The following is a 23048-nucleotide window of genomic DNA, read 5'->3' as shown; positions in this document are numbered from 1 at the left end:
CCCCTCACCTCCTCGACTGCAGCTTCTCCAACTTCTCAACATCATCCATCATGTCTCTAGAAACAATCACGACTATTTCCCCCGCGACCAACGAGCCTATCATCACCCGCACGGGAGTCTCGTCGGAGGATTTGCGACGTCTCCCCGAAGCGGGACAGGCGGCATTCCGCGTCTTCTCGCAAACGACCCTCCAAGAACGACAGAAAATCGTCGAACGCGCTCTGGACATTCTGGAAAAGAAGAAGGATGAATTGGCACGCGAAGTCACGGAGCAGATGGGCCGGCCCATCGCTTACACTGGTGTCGAGATCGCGACCGCTATCAAGCGGGGAAGATACCTGATCAGTGTGAGCAACTCGGTGCTTGGTGAAGAGGGCATTGTGCCTGGTGAGGCGGAAAAGGGCTTCCGGCGATATATCAAGCGCTCACCTGTTGGGGTGGTGCTTGTTCTTTTCCCATGGAACGTGAGTGCCCAGCGGTGATACTATTCGGGGGCGAAACTCACTAACGTCTACTTTTAGTATCCCTACCTCACCTTGGTCAACAGTCTCATTCCCGCTATTCTGGCCGGTAACGCCGTCATCCTGAAGCCCTCGCCTCAGACCCCTACCATCGTCGAGCAAATCACCGCCGCCTTCAATGAGGCCGGCCTCCCAAAAGATGTTCTCCAATACTTCCACTGCGGCTCGTTTACATTGCTCGAGGCGGTGGTGCGGTCGCCCCTCGTGAGCCACATCTGCTTCACTGGCTCCGAAGCTGGTGGCTTGGCTGTGCAAAGAGCGGCCGCGGATCGGATTGTGAGCGTCGGACTGGAGCTGGGTGGAAAGGATCCTGCCTACGTGCGAGATGATGTCGATCTTTCCTGGGCAGCAGAGGAGATTGTCGATGGCGCTATCTTCAACAGTGGACAGAGCTGCTGCGCTATTGAGCGTGTCTATGTCCACGAGAAGATCTACGACGGATTCATTGCGGAAGTCAAGAAGGTGCTCAGCAACTACCGCGTCGGCGATCCCTCTGATCCTAAGACTCAGATTGGACCGGTCATCTCCAAAAATGCCCGAGAGACTATCCTGACGCACATCGCCGATGCTGTGAAGAAGGGTGCCAAGGACGATACTCCTGCCAACGGAACATTTGAAAACTTCCCCGCCTGCGGAAACTATGTCAAGCCTACGCTGCTGACCGGTGCGACCCATGAGATGGTTGTCATGACCGAGGAGACATTCGGGCCTGTCATCCCAGTGATGAAGGTGTCTGGCGACGAGGAGGCTGTTCGCCTGATGAACGACAGCAAGTTTGGCTTGACTGCCAGCGTTTGGTCCAAGGACATTCCTGCTGCCGAGAAGCTGGTTGAGCAAGTTGAGGCTGGAACCGTGTTTGTCAACCGGTCGGACTTCCCCAGTCCTGTAAGTACAGTCAACTACGTGGCCTCTCTACCACTCTTGAACGTATTATTGACAAATTTTCTCTTCGCAGGACCTCGCCTGGACTGGATGGAAGAACTCTGGTCGTGGCGTGACTCTCAGTCGATTTGGATTCGAGCAATTTGTGAAGCTCAAGAGCCACCACATCAAGGACTACCCGAAATAATGTGTAAAATATATATCTCTTGGAAAGTATGGAAAAGAATTTCATTCAACATTCCTGTGCGCCCCTTGATAGGATCGGTTCGGGCTTTGTGTATACTCAATACTGAAATATAGGATTATGATACCTTCATGATATAGCTGAAATGACAGTTAACGACCTGGAGTACCGCACATTAGTTCGAACCTTATTGCGTAAATTTCAAAAGTTCCAACTTGACGGTTTGTTTAAGGTTTGACCTTGGGTGGTTTCATTGATGTCGCATATAGGGCACCTAGGTAGTCTATGTGATGCTACGCAACTATAACGTATTTGACCAGATATAGCCTCTGAACTCCTCATCCTATCATGACTTTCAAAAAACTTCAAAACAAATACTCTGATAAGATTTCAAGTTGCACTTATAGCTTGAGTTCGATTTGGCCTGCTCATCTTCCACATTTTTTTTGTCCGTCCTCGGCGGGCTAGCCTTTGGAGGATTCGTATATCTCCGGGGGCAAGCTACAGGTCTAGCTATTAAGAAACATAAGTCATGGCGACGTTTTTCAGCTACTGCACATGATACACTAAGCAATTCATCTGGGAATCTGCACGATACTCCTCCCAGCCACGCCGGCACCCCGGCCATCACGACCATAACAACCATGCCTGGACACGCTGTTTCTGATATGGATCGAGATATTAAGTTTGGAACCGAACATTGCCAGGAGCTCCAGGAACTTGAAGCTGCATGTACTACCCGTTAATTGCGTAGATGCGTCGCAGTGTTGAAGACTAAGAATTATCTTTTAAGTGTAATGAAACCACAGTCGGTCATATCACGAACTCTGAAATATATACCCCCCTGGATGCTGGAACCAAGCTTGGAGGCAAATCGCTGCTGTCTCATTAAATCATTCAGTGTTGCACCCGGGCGAGGTGCTCAAGGCCACACAACCCTCTCTGGTTGAACTTTATGCACTTTTCTCAAGACCTCGGCAGCCATAGCTCTTCCGGCCTATGTTTTGGAGGTTGTCCTTGCTCGCATTCTTCAAGATAGTACCCAGTCTAAAAATTTCACGATTAGCATTGTGTTTTTACTTATTCTTACCACGTTAGTCCTACTCCTAACTCTGGAGGGTCATTAGTACGTAACGCATCATTACGGGACAGGGAGGTGAACGAGGGATGTTCGGCCCGGCCGGGGTAAATGCCCTTTCCAATGACAGAGTAAACAATGACAATAGGTTCATCAAAATAGAGTCCGCCCCTCTCACTGATGTTCACTCCAGCTTCTTAACCCATACTGGAGGGCCCATAATATTCTACCTTAAGTAGGGATGATACTACACTGCACTGGGGTGCAGTGTGTAAGGAAATTCACAAGCGCGGGTTGATGAGCCCCCAATTCGGGCCCAGGCGCCAGAGCTATCTACTGGAATGGGACCGAACAGTTCCAGGAATAACCAAGAGCGGCAATCCCTAGCTCACTGAGAGCTTGAGCATCTGGAATCTTCCGTGAATGGAGGGTAGGAATGTAAGCCAAGCTCTCAAGGATCCAGTTGCTCGGGACAAATCGCGCCAGCATATCTTGCGGGCCTTGCGTTGCGCAGAAATCCTCCCCCACTACATGCCAGTCATCTCAATTTCATATCGCCCACTGCCATTTTGCCGAGTTAAAGGGTTATGCGCTGTATACTGCGTTCCTCCCAAGACTGACTACGAGTTACTAGGGAAGTCTCGACCATAGATTTGGTTGCTAGATCGCCGCCGAACTCTATGAGAATATCAATAGCGCCAAAGTTAGTTTGGAAAACTATCTGCGGTTAATTATGCCACGAATGTGTAAATCACTAATGAGGCTCAAGCCTGTGATGACAACGATGACCTCCTGTTTTCCATCTCGAGTCAGGGTTGATGCTGGGAAAGGACGTTTGTAGCTGAGGAATACAAGATGGTAACACCCAATGCAGTAGAATCATTTCGGGACCCTTTTTCCGGCGATGCTTATCTTCTTACTACAATACAGTATTAAAGGACTGATCTCATGGAATGTACCTGCGTTGAGATTTTAGGTCGGTAGGCGACCGAAATTGCTCTTGTGATGTGTCGGTTGAGAGGAGCATTACTCCGACGCAAGGGAGGCGTGAGAAAAATACGAACGTTTCTGAGTTTTTTGCCGCAAGGACTCTTTCGCCTTTGACTTCATGTGGCAACGCTAGCCAGAGAAAAAGGTTGTGAGTGTGTCGATAGCATCAAAGGCAAAGGACACAAAGGAATGGTTTGCGTTGGAAGCATCAATAATTGGCGTCTATGTTAGATCTTCGCGGAGATATTTTCAGAGTGCCAGCTAAGAGGTCGGCTAAAAACAGTGCCCCTGTTTGCTTAAGACAAAGCGTTTCCTTTTTTTACAGTAATTCGGAAAAGGGTTCCGTGAAGCGATTGTATTAGAAGCGAACACGACGAGGCAGACATTGGAGGCTCTCCCAGCTGCGATGACGGTTATGCGGCATAGCGTACTAGGCCGTATTGACTAGACCGATCATCCCTGTCAGTTACGAATTCATGATCGATCGACATGGGGCTAGAGATCCGCGATCGACTATGCATCCAGCAAGATTATCATTACGCGCCAGGGTTCCTAGGGCTCGTCTTGACCATGGTTGTCAAGGAATAGAGTGTGTAGAAATTACCTACTAGCAGTCTTGTGGTTATCGCTACCTAGATTTTGGTACCTTGACAGGTACACTACCTGAGTCAAGGTATTCCGATCACCCCTATCTCCCAGTGAGTATCCCATACCACCAAGAATTTGTATTTGACTCCTGTAGAGCATCCTGAACCGCCGGCATTCGGATGTTGCCTTCCATGCACATAGCCGATTCGACAAACGGCGAATGTCTCGTCCTTCAACACGATCGCAATATTCAGGAGCTAGCAGCAAAACCTTAACAAGGATATTGACCTGTATTGGCCGTAAAGGGACAGAGGAATGTAGTGCGGAGTCACTGACACACGAGGTGTGCCTTCGCGACCATCCCTTTTGCCTGTTTCGGAGGACTCCATCCCCACCCTCCCCACTTGATCCTCGAGTGCCTCTCATGCACGGGTTTGTGACGCATAGCTATTCCGTGCAGGCTGCAGGTCATAGTGACCTTGCTGCCTGTAAGTAATCGAATACCGTGTGCATGGTTCCGTTCCAAGCCCTCCTCCTCCTTCCTCCTTCCCTCCAACGATCAAAGAAAAAGTGTGGCTGGCATTGAAAATCAAAAGCCCATGCTCACGGACAGTACCTGCATACTGCGAACTGAAAATCAGGCACACTGCCCCGGTATATCGGTTCGTTGTCCTCGATAGCAGCCAACCCCGGCCGTTGAAAATGGCTAGCCCGTTTCTGCCGCCAGGGAGAGCACAAGGCCTGGCCGGTTGGAATGTGTCACAGACCGATGAAAGGGATTTTACAGGCGAATCCTTCCGAGCCTGTCACACTGTGGTCCTCGCCCATGCCACAGGGAGTGGCCGGCTGTCGCCCAGTTCAACCTGCATAGGCGGGGCGGTGGATCACTTTTGTCCTTGACAAGCCATGGGTAGTATGGATGTGCATACTGCATGGGCCGCCTGGAACTTGACTGAACACGGCCGCGTTGTATATGTACCCAAATGCAGCCTCGCTTTCTTCTCTCTTCCACCCACCAGCGCCTCAATGACATAGAGCGCCTGCAGCTTTCGGCGTCCTTTCTTTATTGTTCCTTGTTACGGCTCGTCTCGCCGCCAGTCTCTCGTTTCGCATCTTGTCCCTCGTTTAGCATTGATTTGTTTCACCAGCCAAAGCGTTGCTTTTCGCCTTATTGTTTTCGATATACCCCCCATTGCTGGCTTTGACGATCCCGCTTTGCCAGAAGTCATATCCCCTCCTCAAGCCGACCATATTCACTGCCACCCCAACCTCATAAACTCGAGACGAACCCGCTTCGATCCACGGATCAGCAAACACACCACGCACCCGTCGATATGGAGTGTTTCCGACAGATCTTTCGGTGCATCAAGGCGCCATTCACTCGCGAGAAGCCGCGAGTGCTTGAAATTGTAAGTATTTTCTCTTTTACCGGACAGCGAGACAGTGTCTTAACAACATTTTCGCGATACAGGGACCTCCAACCAACTTCCGAAAGGAAGAACTACCTGCCTGCTTCTCGGATGCCGAGTCAGTTCTCTCGCCCAGCCAGAATCCAGTCGAGCAACCTATTCTGACAAAGGAACAACAGCACATTGACGTCTCAGGACAGCCGCGGGGCAACGATGGAGAAGAGCGAGATGACGATCGAGACAGTTTCGTGTCCGCAGTCTCCCAGCGACAAGATTCAGAGCCCTGTTTGACGGAAGAGCACGAAGCTCACACGGTCGGTTTTCGAGACCGCCTCAAGCCATCGCTCTGGTTCAAAAAGACCAAAGTCGACGCGCCTTGAAGAACAGGCCACCATATTCACGAATTTTTCCTGGATGAGGAATCAAATATGTACTCAAAGAAATGCGATCAATCTGGGCCAGATGGAAAAGAGGAAATTTGGTGACAATGGAGAATTTGTTTTGATCACACTAAAAATGTCGGAACGTTATGTGAGCGAGATTTTTTGGACTCCAAATTGTTTTCGGCAGATCCCCTATCGGCTGCCTGACCTGCAGGAGAATGGTCTTTCGTGTCGGATATAGATGTATTTAATCTCGATGACTCTGGTAGTTCGTCGAGGTCATCAAATAATGACTGCATTTTCGACTTGAACCCCACTGTGGTTTTTCCGGATTGCCGATTTGGCGAAGGTTTCCGTTTCTCACTTGTAGACTTGTTCGTGGACTTGTTCTTTTTTTGCATATTATTTTCTGGGATTCTTTCACGCGGCCGGGGCGATTCCTGGTAAATTCTAGGCTCCGGTCGTTCTATCGCTTTTGTAAATGTAGACGTAGGTGCTCGATGAATGGGACCATCAAGATCATCTTCATCGCTTGATTGTGTCAGATCTCCAGTGAGAACCTGGGACTTCCTCTCCGGTGGTGGTGCGGTCGAAGCACCTGCAGCACTGTTAGATGCTCTATTCGGGCCAATGACGAATGCAGCTGGGGGCCCGAAACCCGCTGCAGCTCTCGTAGACGACTTTATTTCGATTCCGTGGACGTTTAAAAGCGATCGCGATTTCTTCGGGGTTGTCATCAAATGATACAAATGAGTTCCTCGAAAATTATCGTCGTCGTAGTTACTGCCATTGCCGGTACTTTTCTTCGCGTCTTCGGCATTGATCTGTTCAAGCCCGGTACTCTGACGCGCCGAAAGTGCCTCGGACTTCCCTTTCAGTTGAATCTCTTTTGAGGTAGGAGTCCTGCCATCTGTCGGTCGATCGGTATCATCTCCAGGAGTCTTGTACACCGCGTGATTGGAAGGCCGATCGAAAGGCTTAGTGTCGTCGAGGACTCCATCTTTGAGGTGTTCCTTGTATTTCGACACTTCGGCCAACGACCTGTACAGTTTCGGTCAGTGATTTTGCTCGGCCGCTGTCTTTGCTGATGACTGCCAGAGGCTTTCACATACTCAACGGGGGAGTCGCGTTTGGTAGCATATGGAGGCGATGGGGCTATGGACATGACAACAGGTTAGCATGTAGCTCAATCCAACCTAATACAGTCACGTACAAGACTTCAGGTATTCCCGCTTCGCTTTTGGTGACGCCGGCCTCTCTGCATGCGTCTGGTCGCTGAAAGATGATTCCCGCTTGACGCGCTTCAGCGAGGGCGAATCGCGCTCTGCGGATCTGTCATCATCCTGGGCGCGCGTCCAAGGTAGAATTCTGGGCATCTTGTGTCCTCAATGAGACTTCACCATCAGGCGACTTGGATGGCTGTGGCCGTCGAAGGTGTGGAGGTTAAGTCAAATAGGATCGCAACGTCCTCCGGATCTTAGATCGGTCCCGATAAGAAATGAGGTCACTTGCCGCTTTCCCGATGGTCGGCTTGTGCCTGGCCCTACAACACCATGTGCAGTATTGAACAGCACACTCGCGCTAATTCCACATCTACTGGAAACGTCAATTCGCAAGGGCAACCTCCGTTTATTGGGTATCTATTGTAATATTGACAATTTTGTTTATGCAAAGATCAAGTTGGCGGGTAAACGAGGAGCCCATCAACGCCAGCAAAGAGAAGGGGCCCGGGATAGAAATGGCGGGCCAGCAAAAACGCCTTGAAAACCGCCCAGGTTAAAACGCCGGTCATTTATTGCCCATGTCAATCATCTAAGCTTCGCCCGGTCGCTTGCTGTTACAGCTAACGATCTTGACCTTGTCCGCGGTAACCTGGGTCTGGTTGTCCAGCTTGAAGGTCACGTCCTTGATCAGGAAGGTCCAGACTTCATCGCAGAATCGGTAGGTGTCGAGGTGGCCCTGTAGAAAGGAAAAAGACGTTAGCCTGGTTCATTGGGCTCACAGCATGCTGGTGGTGAAGAAGTATTAAGGGTGTCCCGAATTGATGTACCTTGAACGTAAGTCTGGCCCGGACTTTCTCGGCCAGGACCTCTGTAACCACTCGGTCGAACGTCGAGAGTATCTTCATTGCCAGCTGCGGTTCGATGCGGCCATCGTTGATCAGGTCGTCGAGCGTATCGGTCAATGCGAGACCGAGACTAGGCAAGTCCAGGTCAGCTTTCAGGTCCACCTCTGCTTACGTATAGGTGGGATCCTATATACCTGCTCCCACGGTAGAGTTCGTAGTATGACGGGGAAGACATCTCGAGCGTACGGACGGGTGGCGAGAGAGTCGGTGAGAGTCGAGATGGTGTCCGGTGCTCAGTTGCCTTGACCTGGGCGATGGCGGGGACAGCCGATCGGAGTAATCACGTGACTGTCAGGTGATATCGTATTTCTTATCGTCAATTTACGTCAGTCCTCAAAATTGGTCTAGAACCTGATCATCAAATAGCTTCAATTACTCTCCTCTCACCTCAGATCTCATTCAAAATGTTGCTAAGACCTTCACTACGAGTGACAGCAGCGACAAGAACGCATTTCAAGCAAAAGCACTCGAAAATTACCCCACCATTGGCTTCAGCATACTCCTCAGCATCTAAAGGTTAGTTGCGCCTTCCCGAAGGATATATTTCCCACTGAAGCTCAGGAACGCTCATTGAAGTCCAGACTCGCAAGTACCCAAGAATAGCGAGAAATCCAAGACGGAACCCAACGAACCCTCTCCGAAATCCACCACCAAATCGCCCGAACAAAACAAAGCCAAATCCGTCGCCCAAGCCGACGCCGAGCTCCGCGAACGATTGGAAAAGATGTCGGGAGAAGGAGGTGCAGCTGGAATCGAATATGAAGATGGCAAGCCGAATGCCATGAAGCGCGGTGTGCGGAACAACATATTCCGGCTGATTTGAACTACAGTCGTGGGAATCGTTACACAAAAACCACTGCTCTCAGCAAGCCTGCCTCCGGCCCAACCCAGATCCGCATGATAAGGAATACTTAAAGCAGTTTTGGGCCATGTTTAATCCGAGCCATGGCGTATAAGCTAAGGAAGCTCCGTCGTGCCTACAGCTGCAGCCTGGAGCCCCATCACCATGCCAAACGACTCGCCGAATATGCTCCATCTCCCGACACCCAACCCTTCACCCGAAATCCCTCCGAAAAAAGGTTGCGCGAAAGATCTGGGGATCTGGAGATTTCGTGATTTCGTGTCATGCGAAAAATGCGCGTCATTGCAGGGATTGACTCGGCAGCATTCCTCGTTACGCTGCTTTTGATGAGCCGCGCAATCAGCCTTGTCGTCATGTCTGAGACATCTTTGCATTCGTGCCGAATGGAAATGGCGCGTTTCGCGCAAGGTGGTCATACATCTGTAGTCATTGCTGCTGGAGATCGTTGTGAGGATTCGCGTCGTTTGTTTTGCAATCTTCAAACATGCCAGACAGCACACTAATTTGATCTCTAGCATCGCCTGGCTAAGCGATGCTTAGTCATGCAATGCGAGGCGTAATGTGCGAAGTATGACCCGGTCTGGATGTCTAGTTAGATCTAAACGGCTTCTTGGGGTTTAGGTAGAACGAGCCTGATTAACGCATTATTAGATTTCCCAATAATAAGATGCTCGCGGATGAATATATCAATCAAACTTAAAAGATACCCAAGAAATGAAATTGCTTAGCTTGTGGACCTGTCCATGTGCTTTTAGTACAAGATCCAATTAAAAAAAAAGGCCGAAAATGTGAGTAGCGGTTACCACGTAGACACAATACACTGACTGACAGTCTCAAGCAAATCCATTTCTATATGGCACCAGCTAGCAAAATGAATCGCAAACAATCCCATCCTAGCTCTTTTCCTACCACAGACTCCACAAACCCACAAAGACAAAAGACAAAAGACAAACCGCCGAGACGTCTAAGTCATGAAAGAGTCATGATACACCTAGAGGCCGACCAAGGTAAACCTATTACTTGCTCACGACCATGCCCGCCAAAACGCCCGCCCCAATAACTCCGCCGTCGGAAGCCTCGCGCAAGAAAACAGACTTGCCTCCCTGCTGCGGACCCGTCCGCATAATCAGCCGGTCGATGTGCTGCTGGCACATCTCCTTGAACTGGGGATAGTGCTGGATGATGCCGCCCGTGTATGCAACGACCAGCTCCTCCGGACCTGACTGCCAGTCCGCCGCAGGTTGGAGGACGGGGACTACATGGCCGTGGAAGCTGTTGCTCACACTGGGAGTGGGCAGGGCCGTGTTGTCTGGGGTCGTAGGAGCGTCGCCGTTGCTTTGCGGCGAGGCGGCGTTCTCGGGTGTGTTCCCGTTGCTATCCTCCTTCAGCTCGATTTCGCGGCAGCAGGCCAATAGCCCAATCACCGCCGCGGCGATCAGACCGGCCGATCGTCTCTGGACTGTCCGGGCGATGCGGCGGAAGGCGCCTGCTGTTCGCGCGTCCCAGCGCCAGTCGCTGCTCTCGGGGGTGGGAGGGTGAGGTTGAGTTTCTGCGCGAGTTCGGAATCGGACCGGGCGCGGGCGACGTTGTCGGAGATATACGAGGTGGTTAGGGCGTATTCTTGGATTAGATTGGCGGGCAGGATCCGTTTTGAGAGGCCCGCCACTTCGGTGAGGTAGTCGAAAAGGATCAGCCGGATCAATTCGCCAATGTATCGGCCGCCGGTCATATACTCGAATGGCTGGAAGCCCGGGCGTGCGCAGGCGCGGTCTAGCTCGACATCCCATTTGGTAGTGACATTCAATTCTCGCAGGGGTGGTGCGGCGCCGGATATGGTCCATTCGGTGTTGACAATGGTTTCTACGGCGTCGGCGTTCATGGCATTGACGTTCTTGGCTTTGGATTCGTGCAGGGAGTTCAGTTTCATGGGGATGGTTGCGTTGCATCCTGTGCCCACGATAATGCCCATGGCGACTCGACTATTGGGCAGCGATTTGACGGCGTAGGCGAGCGAAGCCAGCGTCGCCACGGTATCGTTTGTGATTGCCTGGATCTTTAATTTAGGGAGGGCAAACAGCTTGCGGCGTTTCGAGGATGGCTCATCCTCATCTTCGGGCCTCCTGGTGTGCTTTTCGTAGCCATTCAGCAGAATTTTGCGCAGGTTGAGATTGGAAGTGATGGCAAAGCCTTTGCCCATGGGCATCAATGTAGCCTCGGCCAGCGATTCTTGCCTAGAAAGATGTAAGCATGTAAAAGAAAATGACCAGACAAAGAGAATCATGGTGAAGGCCAATACTGACATGATGGGGAAACTAAAGGTAATGCCCATGTCCAGTTCCGCAGGAATATCTTTCTTGGTATCGTCCGAGGTGAGACTCTCGGCCACCACCTCTGCAATGCAATCGCCAATCCAGGCAAACAGGTCATCGGCCTTGTCCATCTTCAAATGCTCCTGGATCGGCCATGCCCGCTCCAGCGTACGCTTCACGCGCTGTCGCTGCGCCTTGCGGATGGTGTCGCGGGATCTTTCCGATGCATCGGCAGGGCGACTCTCCGACTCCTCGACAGCTTCACCTAGTAACTCGATAAAGGCCACGCGCAGGTTGCTTCCACCGACGTCGATGGCCAGGTAGCGACCGGTTTCCTGTCCGGTGGGCAACTGGGTGACGGGCGTGGGCAAGAATTGCTGGTCTGAAGTCAGGGCCAAATGGCGGTATGTGCTGGAGAAGCGGCGGGCCAGCCGATACAGCACGGCCTCGTCGAGACAGAGCGGGGCGAGGAAGTCATCGAGGCGCTGATGGTGCTCGAGATCTTCTTTTTGGGCGGGATCCAGCTCGGAGCTGGGCTCCTCGGGCTCCTCGTCCTCGATGACATCCTCATGCATGATGTCACGGTCCTCGTCATTGTCCTTTTCGGACGATATTGAATTGACCGACGCCATTCGGGAATACAGGGATGGCTTTGTGATCAGGGTCCAGCTCAAGACTGCACGGGTGGGATGAATTCTACCACAGACGACCCAGACGGAGTATTTCCTAGGCACCCGCGACCTAGGAAATACTCTGGCGCGGCACCAGGAGGGTCGAGTCGGAAGAAGGGAGGGGTGAAGACCGCGCAGGTGATAGGGCACTCAGGGTCTACCGTAGCTGGGGTTGGCGATACGAGAAGTACCCGGGATCTGATAGCGTACCTCAGTGGTGCTAGGTAAGGTCTTAGGGCAGGTACGGCTAAAAATACCTAACGGCGGGTTAGTGAGGTTGCGGGTTGAGCATTTTGGTGACGCGGACTGCAGAGAAGCGGTGCGGGGGCGGCGATCAGGGAAACCGCGATCTTCAGCTGTCATGTTGAGTTACGTACCCTGGGAATTCCACGACGGAAGGGGGCGGGCGATCGACCAGGGGAGCTCCCCTGTATATATACCCACTGCCGGCGAGCAGGTACACGACTAGTGTCCTCGCACCTACCTAGGTTACCCTAGGACTCAGGTACCAAGTGCAGTAACAGGGTACAGGTCTCGCTGGGGCTCAACTAGAGCCACACAGTGCAGATGCTGCGACGTCGAGACGGAGTCTGCCCACAAAGAAGGAACTTCACGCAACTCGAAGTGTTGAAAGAAGTGTGAGCCTGACTCTATGATGGATCATTTATGGTTGGGAGGGTCCGCAAATGAATCGCGCAAGTGGAGCAGCCGGCGGTCCCTGCGTGCGCCTATAAGATATCCTAACGAGATTCTGTGGCTCTCCTACCTTATTCGCAGGCCCGCGATTTCTGCGCGAGCTGGTGGAGGTGCGACCGTCGGGACACGCGATGCGACGCTGTTCTTTTCCCGTCACCACTTGCGCAGCGGTGATCGTACACCATCCTGCTGGACCCGCGATTGGATCTCTCTCCGAGCAGACTACGATAATTCCTACCTAGTAGGTAAAAAAGAGTTCCTCGGGTTAGTATGCCTACCCAGGAGTAAGGTTATTTATTCCCACCAAAAACCATCGCATGGCAAAGATCGCGGGAGGCAGGTCCGCGCTGCTTCATACAACCCCACCATTTGGAGCTGGGACTTTACTACCTGCCTAGCAGGTATGTAACCCTACGCTCCCGAACTGATCCCCCCAGGCCTCCTCGGTTAGCACATTCGGCTCCCTCGTGCTCCTATCCTCTTAGGTCATTCACCTTAAGGTCCTCCAGCCTCAGCAAAACACGAGGGTCAACAGGTGGGGCGCAACAGGATGGATGGGGTTGATCTGCCATCGCGTCATTCGCCGAAACCTGCTCAACTGGAGAACGAGGAACGCTTTCTTATTCCCCTTCCTATTCTTCCCTGCCACGAGGCGAATTGCCGTGCTGTGCGCTTGCTGGTTCAACTCGGGAATAACCGCGTGCTGTGTGCATTGGCAGACCCAGCCAACCCACTTGGTCTCCTCGTGGCAGCTGCCAGCTGGGCCTCGATCGTGGTGGCCACCGACAACGCCATCAGCGCCTCGCGACTGGCCCAACCTCGTTTCAAGACGGGAAGAGGGGCCCCGGAATCTATCACCTGCTCCCCGTCATTACGAGTCACGAAAGGGCTGCAGGACCCGGAAAAGAACTGGACCAAGACCCTCGCAGGCCGCAACTAATCAAACCTAAAAACACACCCAAGACGGTCGAGAGAGCCTCAACCCACGCGGTGCCACACCGACGGCGCTAAACGGGAACGCTATCGGGAATTTTGCATTGCAAATGCCACGGCTTTTGTTCCTCCGCTGGGAACTTTAAAGCTTGGGCACCCACGCGCGACGGAGAGCCTCCGAGATCGGAGTCAGGCAGACGCAGAGTTGATATCGCGGTGGAGGGGGGCTCCGCTGCGTCTTACGGGTGTTTTAGCACCTCACATTAGGTAGTCATAGGCTCGTCTGGCTCGAGAAATGGGGCGGATGACGATGCACCTGGCCCTGATAAGACGATCAAGATCGTTCGCGCGGGCCCCGGCCATGAGCCACCAAGAACATACGTCCGATGCTAATCCCATGCCATGCGTGTGTACACGAGAGACTAACTCGGTCTGAACAAGCGGGCCCTTCGTTTCACTAACTGTGCCAGTCTCAGTCTGAGACACGACCGTAGACAATCGTCGACGATTATGCCGGGAGTGCCAGCACTCGGCCGGTAGTCGAGTGGATTGTGGCGAGTCGGCAGCATTAGCCTCCCGGAGCGGAGCTGGTGGATGGCGTGCTAAGTACAGTACCTGCCTCGTAAGTGATGATTCCTTTAGGATTCCACGTAAGAAGGAAGATAGACATAATACCACTACGTTAAGTAGCTTAGGGTAGATATAAGGGCTATATGACAATGAAGTCGAGCATAATCCACCTGCAACCTGACTTGCTGGAATGTATGAAAGTTTTGATGTCTCATAGGTGCTTCTACATTTAGTAGGTATGTCCGCTGTATCTTGAGTCCAGATCAAATGAGGGAGAATAACTTCGTCCTCCCGGAGCACACACGACTTCTACATACTCCGTTCTTGTTTCCCAATTACAGAGTTCGGGTTTTCCCTCATGTCGAAACGCTTTCTCTTCAAGAAGCCTTACCTCCTAACCTCCTTCTTAAGCTTCTCGGACTCTGCTGGGCCTGTCCGCCAAACTTGAGGCTCAAGACTCGAGGGCACGGCTTCAAAGACTGGATTGCGAAGAGGCTGGGTCTTAGTGACCTTGCTGTTTCTCAAGGCATGCGACTCTTTCTCGCAGTCTTTGGCGTGTCAGAAGTAACAGATGCAGTTGGTAGTCCTGCCATGCTCCTTCGCTGTCAAATTCGGTGCGATTCATGCTTCAAGGAAAGGCACTTGGCACGTTCACGGTCAGAAAGTTAGTGGCTTTTCCCGAGCCAAAGTATTGTCCGTATATACAAAAGCTGGAAAATTGTGCAAGAAACTACCTGAGAAGATGGTCCTATGAATCCGCTGATGATTTTGTCTCGAGTGCGGGGTTTGGTGGTAAGTGCGGCTCAAAGAGGACCGTGTAAGGCCACCATTAAACGGGAACGCCAACCACTTTACAACAAAATTTCGTATATCTTGCTGCAAATATGCGTATTTCTTTTTTGATCTTATTCTGTTAAATTACGAGCGCGAGCAACTCCAAGGCCTAGATCTTGCCTCTCTTCTCACCAATGCGGTAGGCACCCCGGATTCAATACGAGATCAGCCATCGCGGGTTTTGCCCAGGTCGGGTTTAGCGCCGACCTTGATTCGTCTGGAGCTACGCCGTCAACACCCACGCGGGAATGCAGTCACGATATGACGGAGAGATCGAACGACCTTTGCAGCTCCATTCTCACAATGCGTCGCATCCATCGAAACGGCATCAACAGCAGTCTCCTCGCCGAGTCCAGCTACTCCAGATCACCCCCGATTCACATTGCCAGCAGCTACAGCATCGACTGGCGCTGACTCGCCCACGCCCGATACTACAGCTCCCGATAATTCCAGCCAAGGGCTTTTAGACGAGCTCGTATCGAAATGGAAGCGTCAGACATACCGCATCGTCACGCCCGGTCCCGAAACCCGCCCAATCTATTACATCGAAACCCACGAGACTCTCACGAAACACAAATTTGACCTCCTCCTTCACAAAGGAGACTCGAAGGACGGAGAGGTCCTCGGAGCAGCGAAAATGCACCTTCGCGGTTCCACGATCGGACTTGGCGATCCTGCTAAGGAGATAGAGGGGAGTTTGATGATATGGGAGAGGTTGGAACGACCACAGAAGTGGACTCACAAGTTATACTGTTTTGATTTCGGAGATGGAAAGCAAAGGACGACGTACACCTGCAGGAAGTCCTATCGGACACTAGGGCCTTTGTAGGGTATGGAGCTTCGGGCTGGAGGCGTTGACGAGGAGAATTGGAAGCTCCTGGCAAAGTGGGTTGGAAGCAGTCCTTGGAATATGAAGGCTGGAAGCTTGTTCTTCGCATCGCCGGCAGAAAGGGGAATTCCTCACGAGATGACCTCTGAAGAGGATTCTCGGAAGTGGGAAATCATGGTTTGTTTGACTACGTTTGCTATTATTGAGCGTCAGATCAGGGGGAGTTAGGGCGAGGAGTATACGTTGGCGTCACTCTTTCCGTTCCCCAGATTGGCTTTCATTGCATTTTGGCATTCCAGCTTTCCCATACCACGGCAGCTTAAATACCGGAACTTTGTCTCAGAGAAACTACTCGGGATATTCGAGATACTTGGTTTATTCGAGAATATAGCTACCTCTCTACATGAGTCACTCGAACTCTTTGCGGGTGCCCGCCGCTCCGGCTGGAGTGGGGGTATCCGAGTGGTCCGGCCGACTTCACCTTTAAGTACTTTCGAAGACCAGCGCCAATGGAGCTTTTTGCTCACCCATTTTGATCGAGTTTGACTACTTCAATTTGCTATGCCTCTGCAAATTATCTTGGTCGGTGCCGGCCTGGCAGGTCTAGGCGCAGCAATTGGCCTGCATAAAGCTGGCCATCATGTCCAAGTAAAAGCCATTCATCTACCGGTTTAGCGAATTAAGCTAATTGGATGGATATTTCGAAAAGGTCATTGAACAGTCCAGGTTTTCAAATGAAGTAGGCGCGGCTATTCATGTCGCACCTAACGCCACTCGGATTCTCCGCGATTGGGCTTGCGATTTCGCCGCTTTGCACCCGGTCCAGTGCAAGCGCTTTCAAGTCTGGGATCAGCAAGCCAACATAATCAGCACTCCCTTTGTAAGTTATATTGGTCACCGGATTTCATGATTAAATGGTTTTCAGCTAGTTGACTAACATTGTCGCTAGTTAACGGAGGAGATCCAGAAAAAGCTGGATATTCATGACGACTGGCTTTTGACTCACCGTGTTGATCTCCATAATGCTCTTCGAGCTGCTGCATCCCGGGAAATTGATGGAAGGAAGATTGATATTCGCTTTGCGTCTCGGGTCACGTCTGTGGTTAGTGATCTCAAATTATCCTTGCTCAAAGCTGCTCATTAATCTTAACTTCGTGCCTGATCAGGACGCGGAAGCTGGGGAAGTTACTCTATGCGACGGTATCAAATTCAATGGAGACCTCGTCGTTGGTGCAGATGGAATCCATGTAAGAATTACCAACTTTTGAGGAAATGCTTGGTCTAACATTCTTGATAAAGTCCAAGTCTGTCTACGCGGTGACTGGCGGAGAGTTCAGACCAAAGGAAAGTACTGGACAGAACTGCTTCAGATTCCTTGTACCAGTCTCCAAAATAAAAGCCAATCCAATTGCCACCGCATTGCTCGACAAGATCGGACTTGATGGCGTGCACGCTTTCGTTGGCCAGGATCGTCGCATCGTCCTTTACCCTTGCCGCAATGGCGAGTTGCTCAATGTGGCTGGCATTCACCCTTCAGGGACAACCCCCGCCAACGATGCCTCTTGGCTGGACTCTGGGAACATGGAGGAATTGCTGGCGACTTTTAGCTCGTTTGGTCCAGAGCTTCAGGAACTATGTCGCTTGGCTGAGGACTTGAAGCTCTGGAGTTTGGCATCGCGATCGCCTCCTTCGACCTTTGTCAAGGGGAAGCTTGCATTGATTGGTGATGCTGCACACCCAACGCTGCCCCGTGAGTATCACTTACATTCCTCTGAATAGTTTAGAGAACTGACGAATATAATAGACCAAGGACAAGGCGGTGCCCAGTCATTCGAAGATGCAGCTGCACTGGCAGCGGTGTTTCCACTCGAGACCACACCTGAACAGATCCCAGCGCGACTGGAGATGTACAACCAAGTCCGGTACAATCATGCCGTGACGGTGATGATGATGTCCAAGACAAGCGATGACCGCCGAGCAGAGATGCTGGACGAGCTCCGAAAATACGTGCCCGACGCTGAGACGCCCACGGACATGGTCTCCTACACATGGCCTTCTTGTCCAGCGCGGGAAGCTCAGGTCCTACTAGGACGTGCGGAAACATGTTCTTGAGAGATGGCTCCACATCAGACCAGATATTGCAGTGCGGTACCCGAGTGGGGAGCCGAAGCCAACGAAAACAACCCGACACTCTCTGGCTCACGCTGGGTACACATGCAGATCAAGTCGCGGGGGGTGAAAAATAATCCCTTCTAGTTAGTATTGCTTGGCAAGGATTTTGCCTTAAGACTCACTGCGTCAACCGCCGGCCGAGAATTAGTGGTATGTAGTGGTAACTCGCAGGATTAACCGAAAGTCCCCTTCTAGACAGGTAGCAATAAGAAATCTGTGTTTTCTGTGTGAAGATCAATCTTGACCCAAGCGCTATCGTACTAAATTTTCCATGCAACCAGACAATTTTGAGATGATGGTCCAGCTATTGTGGTCTGTGTATTTCTGCCCGAGGCCGAATTGTCCGTCTCCGGTATCTCCGCTCCGGGCGACGATCTTCTATTCTCTTGAACGTCGACTGCTTGATCGTCACTCTGCCTCTTGATATCCTTCCTCCATGTGACCTCGCCCAATATGCAGTCGTCGGGCTGGTCATGCGAGGAGTGTGGCCTGTCGTTCACACGGGGCGAGCATTATCACCGGCATCTCCGGACCCATACGATGGAAAAGCCATATGTGAGTCAATGAGTTTGAAAATCTTCCAGACAAGAGAACTAACTTGGACAGGCTTGCTCTGAATGTGGATCAAAATTCACAAGGGTGTATGTTTCATCAGCAACAAACGCAAGCAACTCGAGAGTGAAGATCGGTCCGGAAAAGTTTCACGCTGACCCAATGATGTAGAGACTCCCTTGTCCGCCACCTCAAAGGAGTCCACCGGAAAAGCTACTCAAATGGCCTTGGGGAAAGACGTCGCGTCATCCAGGCCTGCAGGTCTTGCCATCGGTCCAAGCTCCGCTGCAATGGAGAGCAACCCTGCAAACGATGTGAGGACAAGGGAGCAACTTGCTCCTACAGGTCCTCAGAGGAGCAGGTGGCAATACATGAAGGCAATTCAGACGGCCCAACACCACCTAAGCGACAAAGAGTGAATCCACCATCATCTGAGATTGCGCAACCTGTACTACGATCACCAGCTTTGCCCACGCAGCCAAACACGACCACTTTTTCTGGGAATCTTGGGCACAAAGATCCCCAAATGCCAGATCAGGAAAATGTGGTGGATTTGGACATGGACCTAGGCTTAGATCTTGGCACCGATATATTTCCGGATCTGCTGGATCTGCCTCCGCCTCTGAACCTCTTCAATGGCATGTGGATGACCCCGATACAATCCGAGGGAGCTTCTGAGTCGACACCAACTTCTCTCACAAAACCATCTCAACAATCCAACCCACTGATCCCCGATTCTGTCGCCGAAATTTACCACCAGGGCTACTCACCATCTACGGAGGCGGAAGCAATGGAACCACGCCAATATCACCCTACGGACCCCAGTGTTGACGCACAGCTATCTTTCCCAGATATGAGACAGGTACATCTGGACCAGGTGGACCAAGAAAACTTCGCCCATGTTCCCGAAATTCGACAAGATACAGTCGATGAGGTGACCAAGCTAGCCAGAGCCATGGAATATACCCCGACATTCCCTCCATTTACAGATCTTCGCGTTCCACCAGCACCTGTCATTAATGCCTGGGTGCAATTATACTTTGAACACTTTCATCCCGTCTTTCCTGTTTTGCACAAGGCAAGCTTCGGTTCGGCTGGCACGCATTGGCTGCTAGTGTTCGCTGTCAGTGCTATTGGTGCTCAATTCTCGCAACTTCCCCAGGCACACATTTGTTCAAGGGCAATGAATGAAGTAGTTCGTCGCCAGGCAATCTACCTGGTAAGCCTATGCGTTGTGTCATTTCTCTTATCCTCCATAGTATAGAAAACTTTACTAATCACATAACAACCACTTTCAGTGTGAAATTCAAAATAGGCTTGGCCGAGAGCTCTGGATGGTGCAAGTTATCTTGCTCAATCAAATCGCCATGAGATACTCTGGTGAACGCAGAGCACTAGAAATCGCAGAGTTCCTACAAGCGCTGCCTGTCACCGTCGCCCGACGAAAACAGCTTTTTACCGACGTCATGTCTCTAACAAATATGTCTTCCTTGGATCTATCACTTCAACAGAAGTGGCAAGTCTGGGTACTGGACGAAGAACGACGGCGGACTGGTTTCGCTATCTGGGTATGGCTTAGTATCATTTTCATCTGAAAAGTCTCTCAATACTAATATTCTGCCTAGCTCATTGACCAAGCATGCGAGACCCATTTCGACCTTACTCCAATTATGAGAATTGAGGAGCTGCAGAACTCGCTGCCTCATGAGGAAAACCGCTGGGAAACCTCGAATGCTCAAGGATGGGCCTGTTCTTCTCATGACCCAGGTTCGTGGCTCGCCAGTGTCTTCACCGTTGGAAATTTGCATACTTAAGAACCGCAGACACCAACAGTCATACGACATTAGAGCGTGTTATCATTGACGGTACCTGGAAATCCACGTGGATGAAAACAGGAGTACTTGGAAAGCAAACCATGCTTCAAGTGCTGACAAATGCCATCAGCAATAGTCAAAGACCTTTGACAAAATTATCTGCTGAGCCTGTCATGGGCCGCGAGAAGGCCGAGATTGTTCTCAAAGACCTTCTCACAACACTGGGGGAAGAAGAACCTCGTCTTTCTACCCTGGGTCTCAAGGCGAATTCAGTACATCGAATGATGATTATCTCTACCCTCATGATGTCTCATATACCTGGCATGTCACTTTTCTCGACTGCATTGCGACTCAAATATAAAAAGTGCACCGCCACCGAGATGAGCTATTTGACCGACAAGTGGAACTCAGTGCCTCATTCCCGCCGCCTAGCAGTTTCATATGCTGCACAACTATTTGGGACAATCAAGAACCAAGCCTGTGCTCACTTCTCAACGCCCGTCATGCTTTTCCACGCTACCCTGACCATGTGGCTCTATGCGGCTCTCAATATTCCTCCAGCAGATATGACAGTCATATCCGAACGCCGCTCTGTTGTCCTTAGTACCTTGGGTCCTGATGACCCGGAGCAATTCCGTTGGATAGAATCTGGGCGAGGTTGCGTCAAAATACCCGGTGTTGGAAACCTCCTCTCTTCTTCGGCTTGTCCGAGAAGGCTTCTCGATGAAGCAATCTCATTGATGCGGACACTCAATCATTGGGGCATCAGTAGGATTTATGGGCAGATATTGAGTGCTCTTTGTGTAGAATGACCCTCATTAAGAATCAAAAATACTTGCGACAATAAAAACAGACGTTTTAAATCTGCTTGTCCCGCCTGGGACTTGCTTATTTGATTGTTAAAACAAGGCGCAATTGATACCAATATTGCGCTAAGAATCGGCGGATTTCTGAATAGTAGAAATCTGTCAAGCATATATGAGACAAAGTTTGTATCCTATCTTTTTGTTTATAAAGCCATCATGCAAGGTGATGTCATCGCACCTGGCAAGATGGCCGAGCGGTCCAAGGCGCACGGTTCAGGTTCACCTGTTCCTCAGAGATCTTCAAGATTTCCGTGTCTCGAAAGGGGCGTGGGTTCGAATCCCACTCTTGTCATTTATTTTTTTTAGCTTAGAAGTCTTTCGCTGCTTGATTTTCGACATTTAATTTTTGTCGAACGGGTTATGTTCTTCTGATGTCGTGCTAATAGATTCATTGGCTGAAACTGGCTTGGTTGCCTGTCGCTAGGTCACGAGCTTGACCTCATGCCATCTTATGTAACCCATTTCGAAGAGCGGCTGGAGCGCAACCTCTCCGCACGCGCTCCGCTCCCCTACCCAGCATGATCGATTCTACTACACCCGGTCCATTCGAGCGTTCATCTGGCAGTATGGAGAAACTGCCCATTCACACCGGTGAGAATCTCGAGACTCCGCCTCGACATGGAGGGTTCAAATCAGGGCAACTTCGCAACAGATCCCCGAGAAACTGCCTGCTGCGCCGCATCGTCATTGCCCTGGGCTTCCTGGCGGGGTTCTACCTGCTCACCAAGTCGATCCGTATTCCCATGCCCTGTCATATGCGTGGTCATTCTATCCCTGATTCAGAAACCGAACAATACTCGACACACTCACAAGAGCACATGTTTGCGGACGACAGACGGCCCTCGACCTTCAACAGCTCACAACCTGCTGAGTCCGCCAAGATCCCCTTGGAGGCTCACATTATGAGCAAATGCCCGGATGCGAAAGCATGCATCCAACAATTGATTTTGCCAACCATGGAACAGGTCAGCGACAAGGTGGATTTCCGGCTGTCATTTATTGCGGAGTAAGTGCCCACCTTCCAGGAGCTCCTCCAGACGTCAAACACCCCGTACACAACACTTATTGACCTTTCTTGTGATCTCATAGCTGGAATTCAGCCTCTGAAGAGATAAAATGCATGCATGGCCCTACTGAATGTATCGGAAACATGCTCATGCTCTGCGCCGCGAACCTTCCCTTCCCTCCAAAGGCCGATGAATCATTGCTCCCCACGTCTTATCCGCGTACTCCTATCATTCGATCTTTGGGATTCGCCAACTGTCTGATCAACCAATACCCTCGTATACCTGAGCGTGAATTTGTTCACCAGTGTGCCTTGGAGCACGGTATTGATTTCGATTCCCTGAACCGCTGCGCCAGCCAACAGGACGATAACCCGGACGACTCGTTGAGCGGTATCGCACTTCTCCGAAGTAACGTGAAACGTGGGAAGGATCTCGGTGTCACCACCAGCTGCACGGTTCGACTGGACAACAAGGTCTGGTGTGTCCGCGATGACGGTAAATGGAAGAACTGCGTTAAGGAAGGCGAGGGTGGTAAGCCTCAACTATTGATCGATCAGATCAATAAACTCTATAAAGATAGTAACTAGGCTTGTCATGACACTTCTATTGATACCCCAAGAAAATGTCTGAGGAAATGATTATGATTATCTGATGGTTTCACCTGCTGGGTTTGCCAGCGACTTGACTCATACGATGCTTTTCGGTTTAATTGAATATTTCAAGATTTCTGAACAATCGGGCCGAGTTAAACTACCCTATATAGTATTGAA

At 51.1% G+C, this 23048-nt stretch overlaps 11 protein-coding genes across 11 annotated transcripts; 8 read left to right on the top strand and 3 right to left on the bottom strand.

Moving 5' to 3' along the window:
• Positions 1-50: 50 nt before the first annotated feature.
• Positions 51-1590, top strand: N7532_005214 (aldehyde dehydrogenase family protein; the record flags this gene model as incomplete). Its single annotated transcript, XM_056617708.1, has 3 exons — positions 51-464; positions 522-1406; positions 1477-1590. 3 exons carry the CDS (start codon positions 51-53, stop codon positions 1588-1590), a joined length of 1413 nt encoding a protein of 470 aa, XP_056473867.1.
• A 3987-nt stretch (positions 1591-5577) lies between these two features.
• Positions 5578-6032, top strand: N7532_005213 (uncharacterized protein; the record flags this gene model as incomplete). Its single annotated transcript, XM_056617707.1, has 2 exons — positions 5578-5652; positions 5715-6032. 2 exons carry the CDS (start codon positions 5578-5580, stop codon positions 6030-6032), a joined length of 393 nt encoding a protein of 130 aa, XP_056473866.1.
• A 125-nt stretch (positions 6033-6157) lies between these two features.
• N7532_005212 (uncharacterized protein) lies at positions 6158-7411 on the bottom strand (the record flags this gene model as incomplete). The annotated part of the gene is made up of 3 exons (XM_056617706.1): positions 6158-7076; positions 7148-7190; positions 7249-7411. The coding sequence occupies 3 exons, from the start codon at positions 7409-7411 to the stop codon at positions 6158-6160; spliced, it is 1125 nt and encodes a 374-aa protein (XP_056473865.1).
• Positions 7412-7847: 436 nt separating this feature from the next.
• On the bottom strand, positions 7848-8338 carry N7532_005211 (transcription initiation factor IIA subunit gamma; the record flags this gene model as incomplete). Its single annotated transcript, XM_056617705.1, has 3 exons — positions 7848-7994; positions 8086-8233; positions 8298-8338. 3 exons carry the CDS (start codon positions 8336-8338, stop codon positions 7848-7850), a joined length of 336 nt encoding a protein of 111 aa, XP_056473864.1.
• Positions 8339-8567: 229 nt separating this feature from the next.
• On the top strand, positions 8568-8986 carry N7532_005210 (uncharacterized protein; the record flags this gene model as incomplete). Its single annotated transcript, XM_056617704.1, has 2 exons — positions 8568-8679; positions 8745-8986. 2 exons carry the CDS (start codon positions 8568-8570, stop codon positions 8984-8986), a joined length of 354 nt encoding a protein of 117 aa, XP_056473863.1.
• A 1055-nt stretch (positions 8987-10041) lies between these two features.
• N7532_005209 (hexokinase family protein) lies at positions 10042-11966 on the bottom strand (the record flags this gene model as incomplete). Its single annotated transcript, XM_056617703.1, has 3 exons — positions 10042-10413; positions 10467-11256; positions 11326-11966. 3 exons carry the CDS (start codon positions 11964-11966, stop codon positions 10042-10044), a joined length of 1803 nt encoding a protein of 600 aa, XP_056473862.1.
• A 1285-nt stretch (positions 11967-13251) lies between these two features.
• On the top strand, positions 13252-13641 carry N7532_005208 (uncharacterized protein; the record flags this gene model as incomplete). The annotated part of the gene is made up of 1 exon (XM_056617702.1): positions 13252-13641. One exon carries the CDS (start codon positions 13252-13254, stop codon positions 13639-13641), a length of 390 nt encoding a protein of 129 aa, XP_056473861.1.
• Positions 13642-16507: 2866 nt separating this feature from the next.
• Positions 16508-17979, top strand: N7532_005207 (monooxygenase; the record flags this gene model as incomplete). Its single annotated transcript, XM_056617701.1, has 6 exons — positions 16508-16515; positions 16594-16747; positions 16817-16969; positions 17001-17114; positions 17167-17617; positions 17672-17979. 6 exons carry the CDS (start codon positions 16508-16510, stop codon positions 17977-17979), a joined length of 1188 nt encoding a protein of 395 aa, XP_056473860.1.
• A 1138-nt stretch (positions 17980-19117) lies between these two features.
• On the top strand, positions 19118-20405 carry N7532_005206 (fungal specific transcription factor domain-containing protein; the record flags this gene model as incomplete). The annotated part of the gene is made up of 3 exons (XM_056617700.1): positions 19118-19810; positions 19890-20159; positions 20217-20405. The coding sequence occupies 3 exons, from the start codon at positions 19118-19120 to the stop codon at positions 20403-20405; spliced, it is 1152 nt and encodes a 383-aa protein (XP_056473859.1).
• Positions 20406-20506: 101 nt separating this feature from the next.
• On the top strand, positions 20507-21217 carry N7532_005205 (early growth response protein; the record flags this gene model as incomplete). Its single annotated transcript, XM_056617699.1, has 1 exon — positions 20507-21217. One exon carries the CDS (start codon positions 20507-20509, stop codon positions 21215-21217), a length of 711 nt encoding a protein of 236 aa, XP_056473858.1.
• Positions 21218-21789: 572 nt separating this feature from the next.
• On the top strand, positions 21790-22865 carry N7532_005204 (GILT family protein; the record flags this gene model as incomplete). Its single annotated transcript, XM_056617698.1, has 2 exons — positions 21790-22277; positions 22361-22865. The coding sequence occupies 2 exons, from the start codon at positions 21790-21792 to the stop codon at positions 22863-22865; spliced, it is 993 nt and encodes a 330-aa protein (XP_056473857.1).
• Between the last annotated feature and the right edge of the window lie 183 nt (positions 22866-23048).

Source organism: Penicillium argentinense, assembly GCF_028826775.1.
Source record: "Penicillium argentinense strain IBT 30761 chromosome Unknown utg000005l_segment0_segment0, whole genome shotgun sequence".
NCBI lineage: Eukaryota > Fungi > Ascomycota > Eurotiomycetes > Eurotiales > Aspergillaceae > Penicillium > Penicillium argentinense.
The sequence above is the reverse complement of the archived record's forward strand: the minus strand, read 5'-3'. Positions and strand labels throughout refer to the sequence as shown.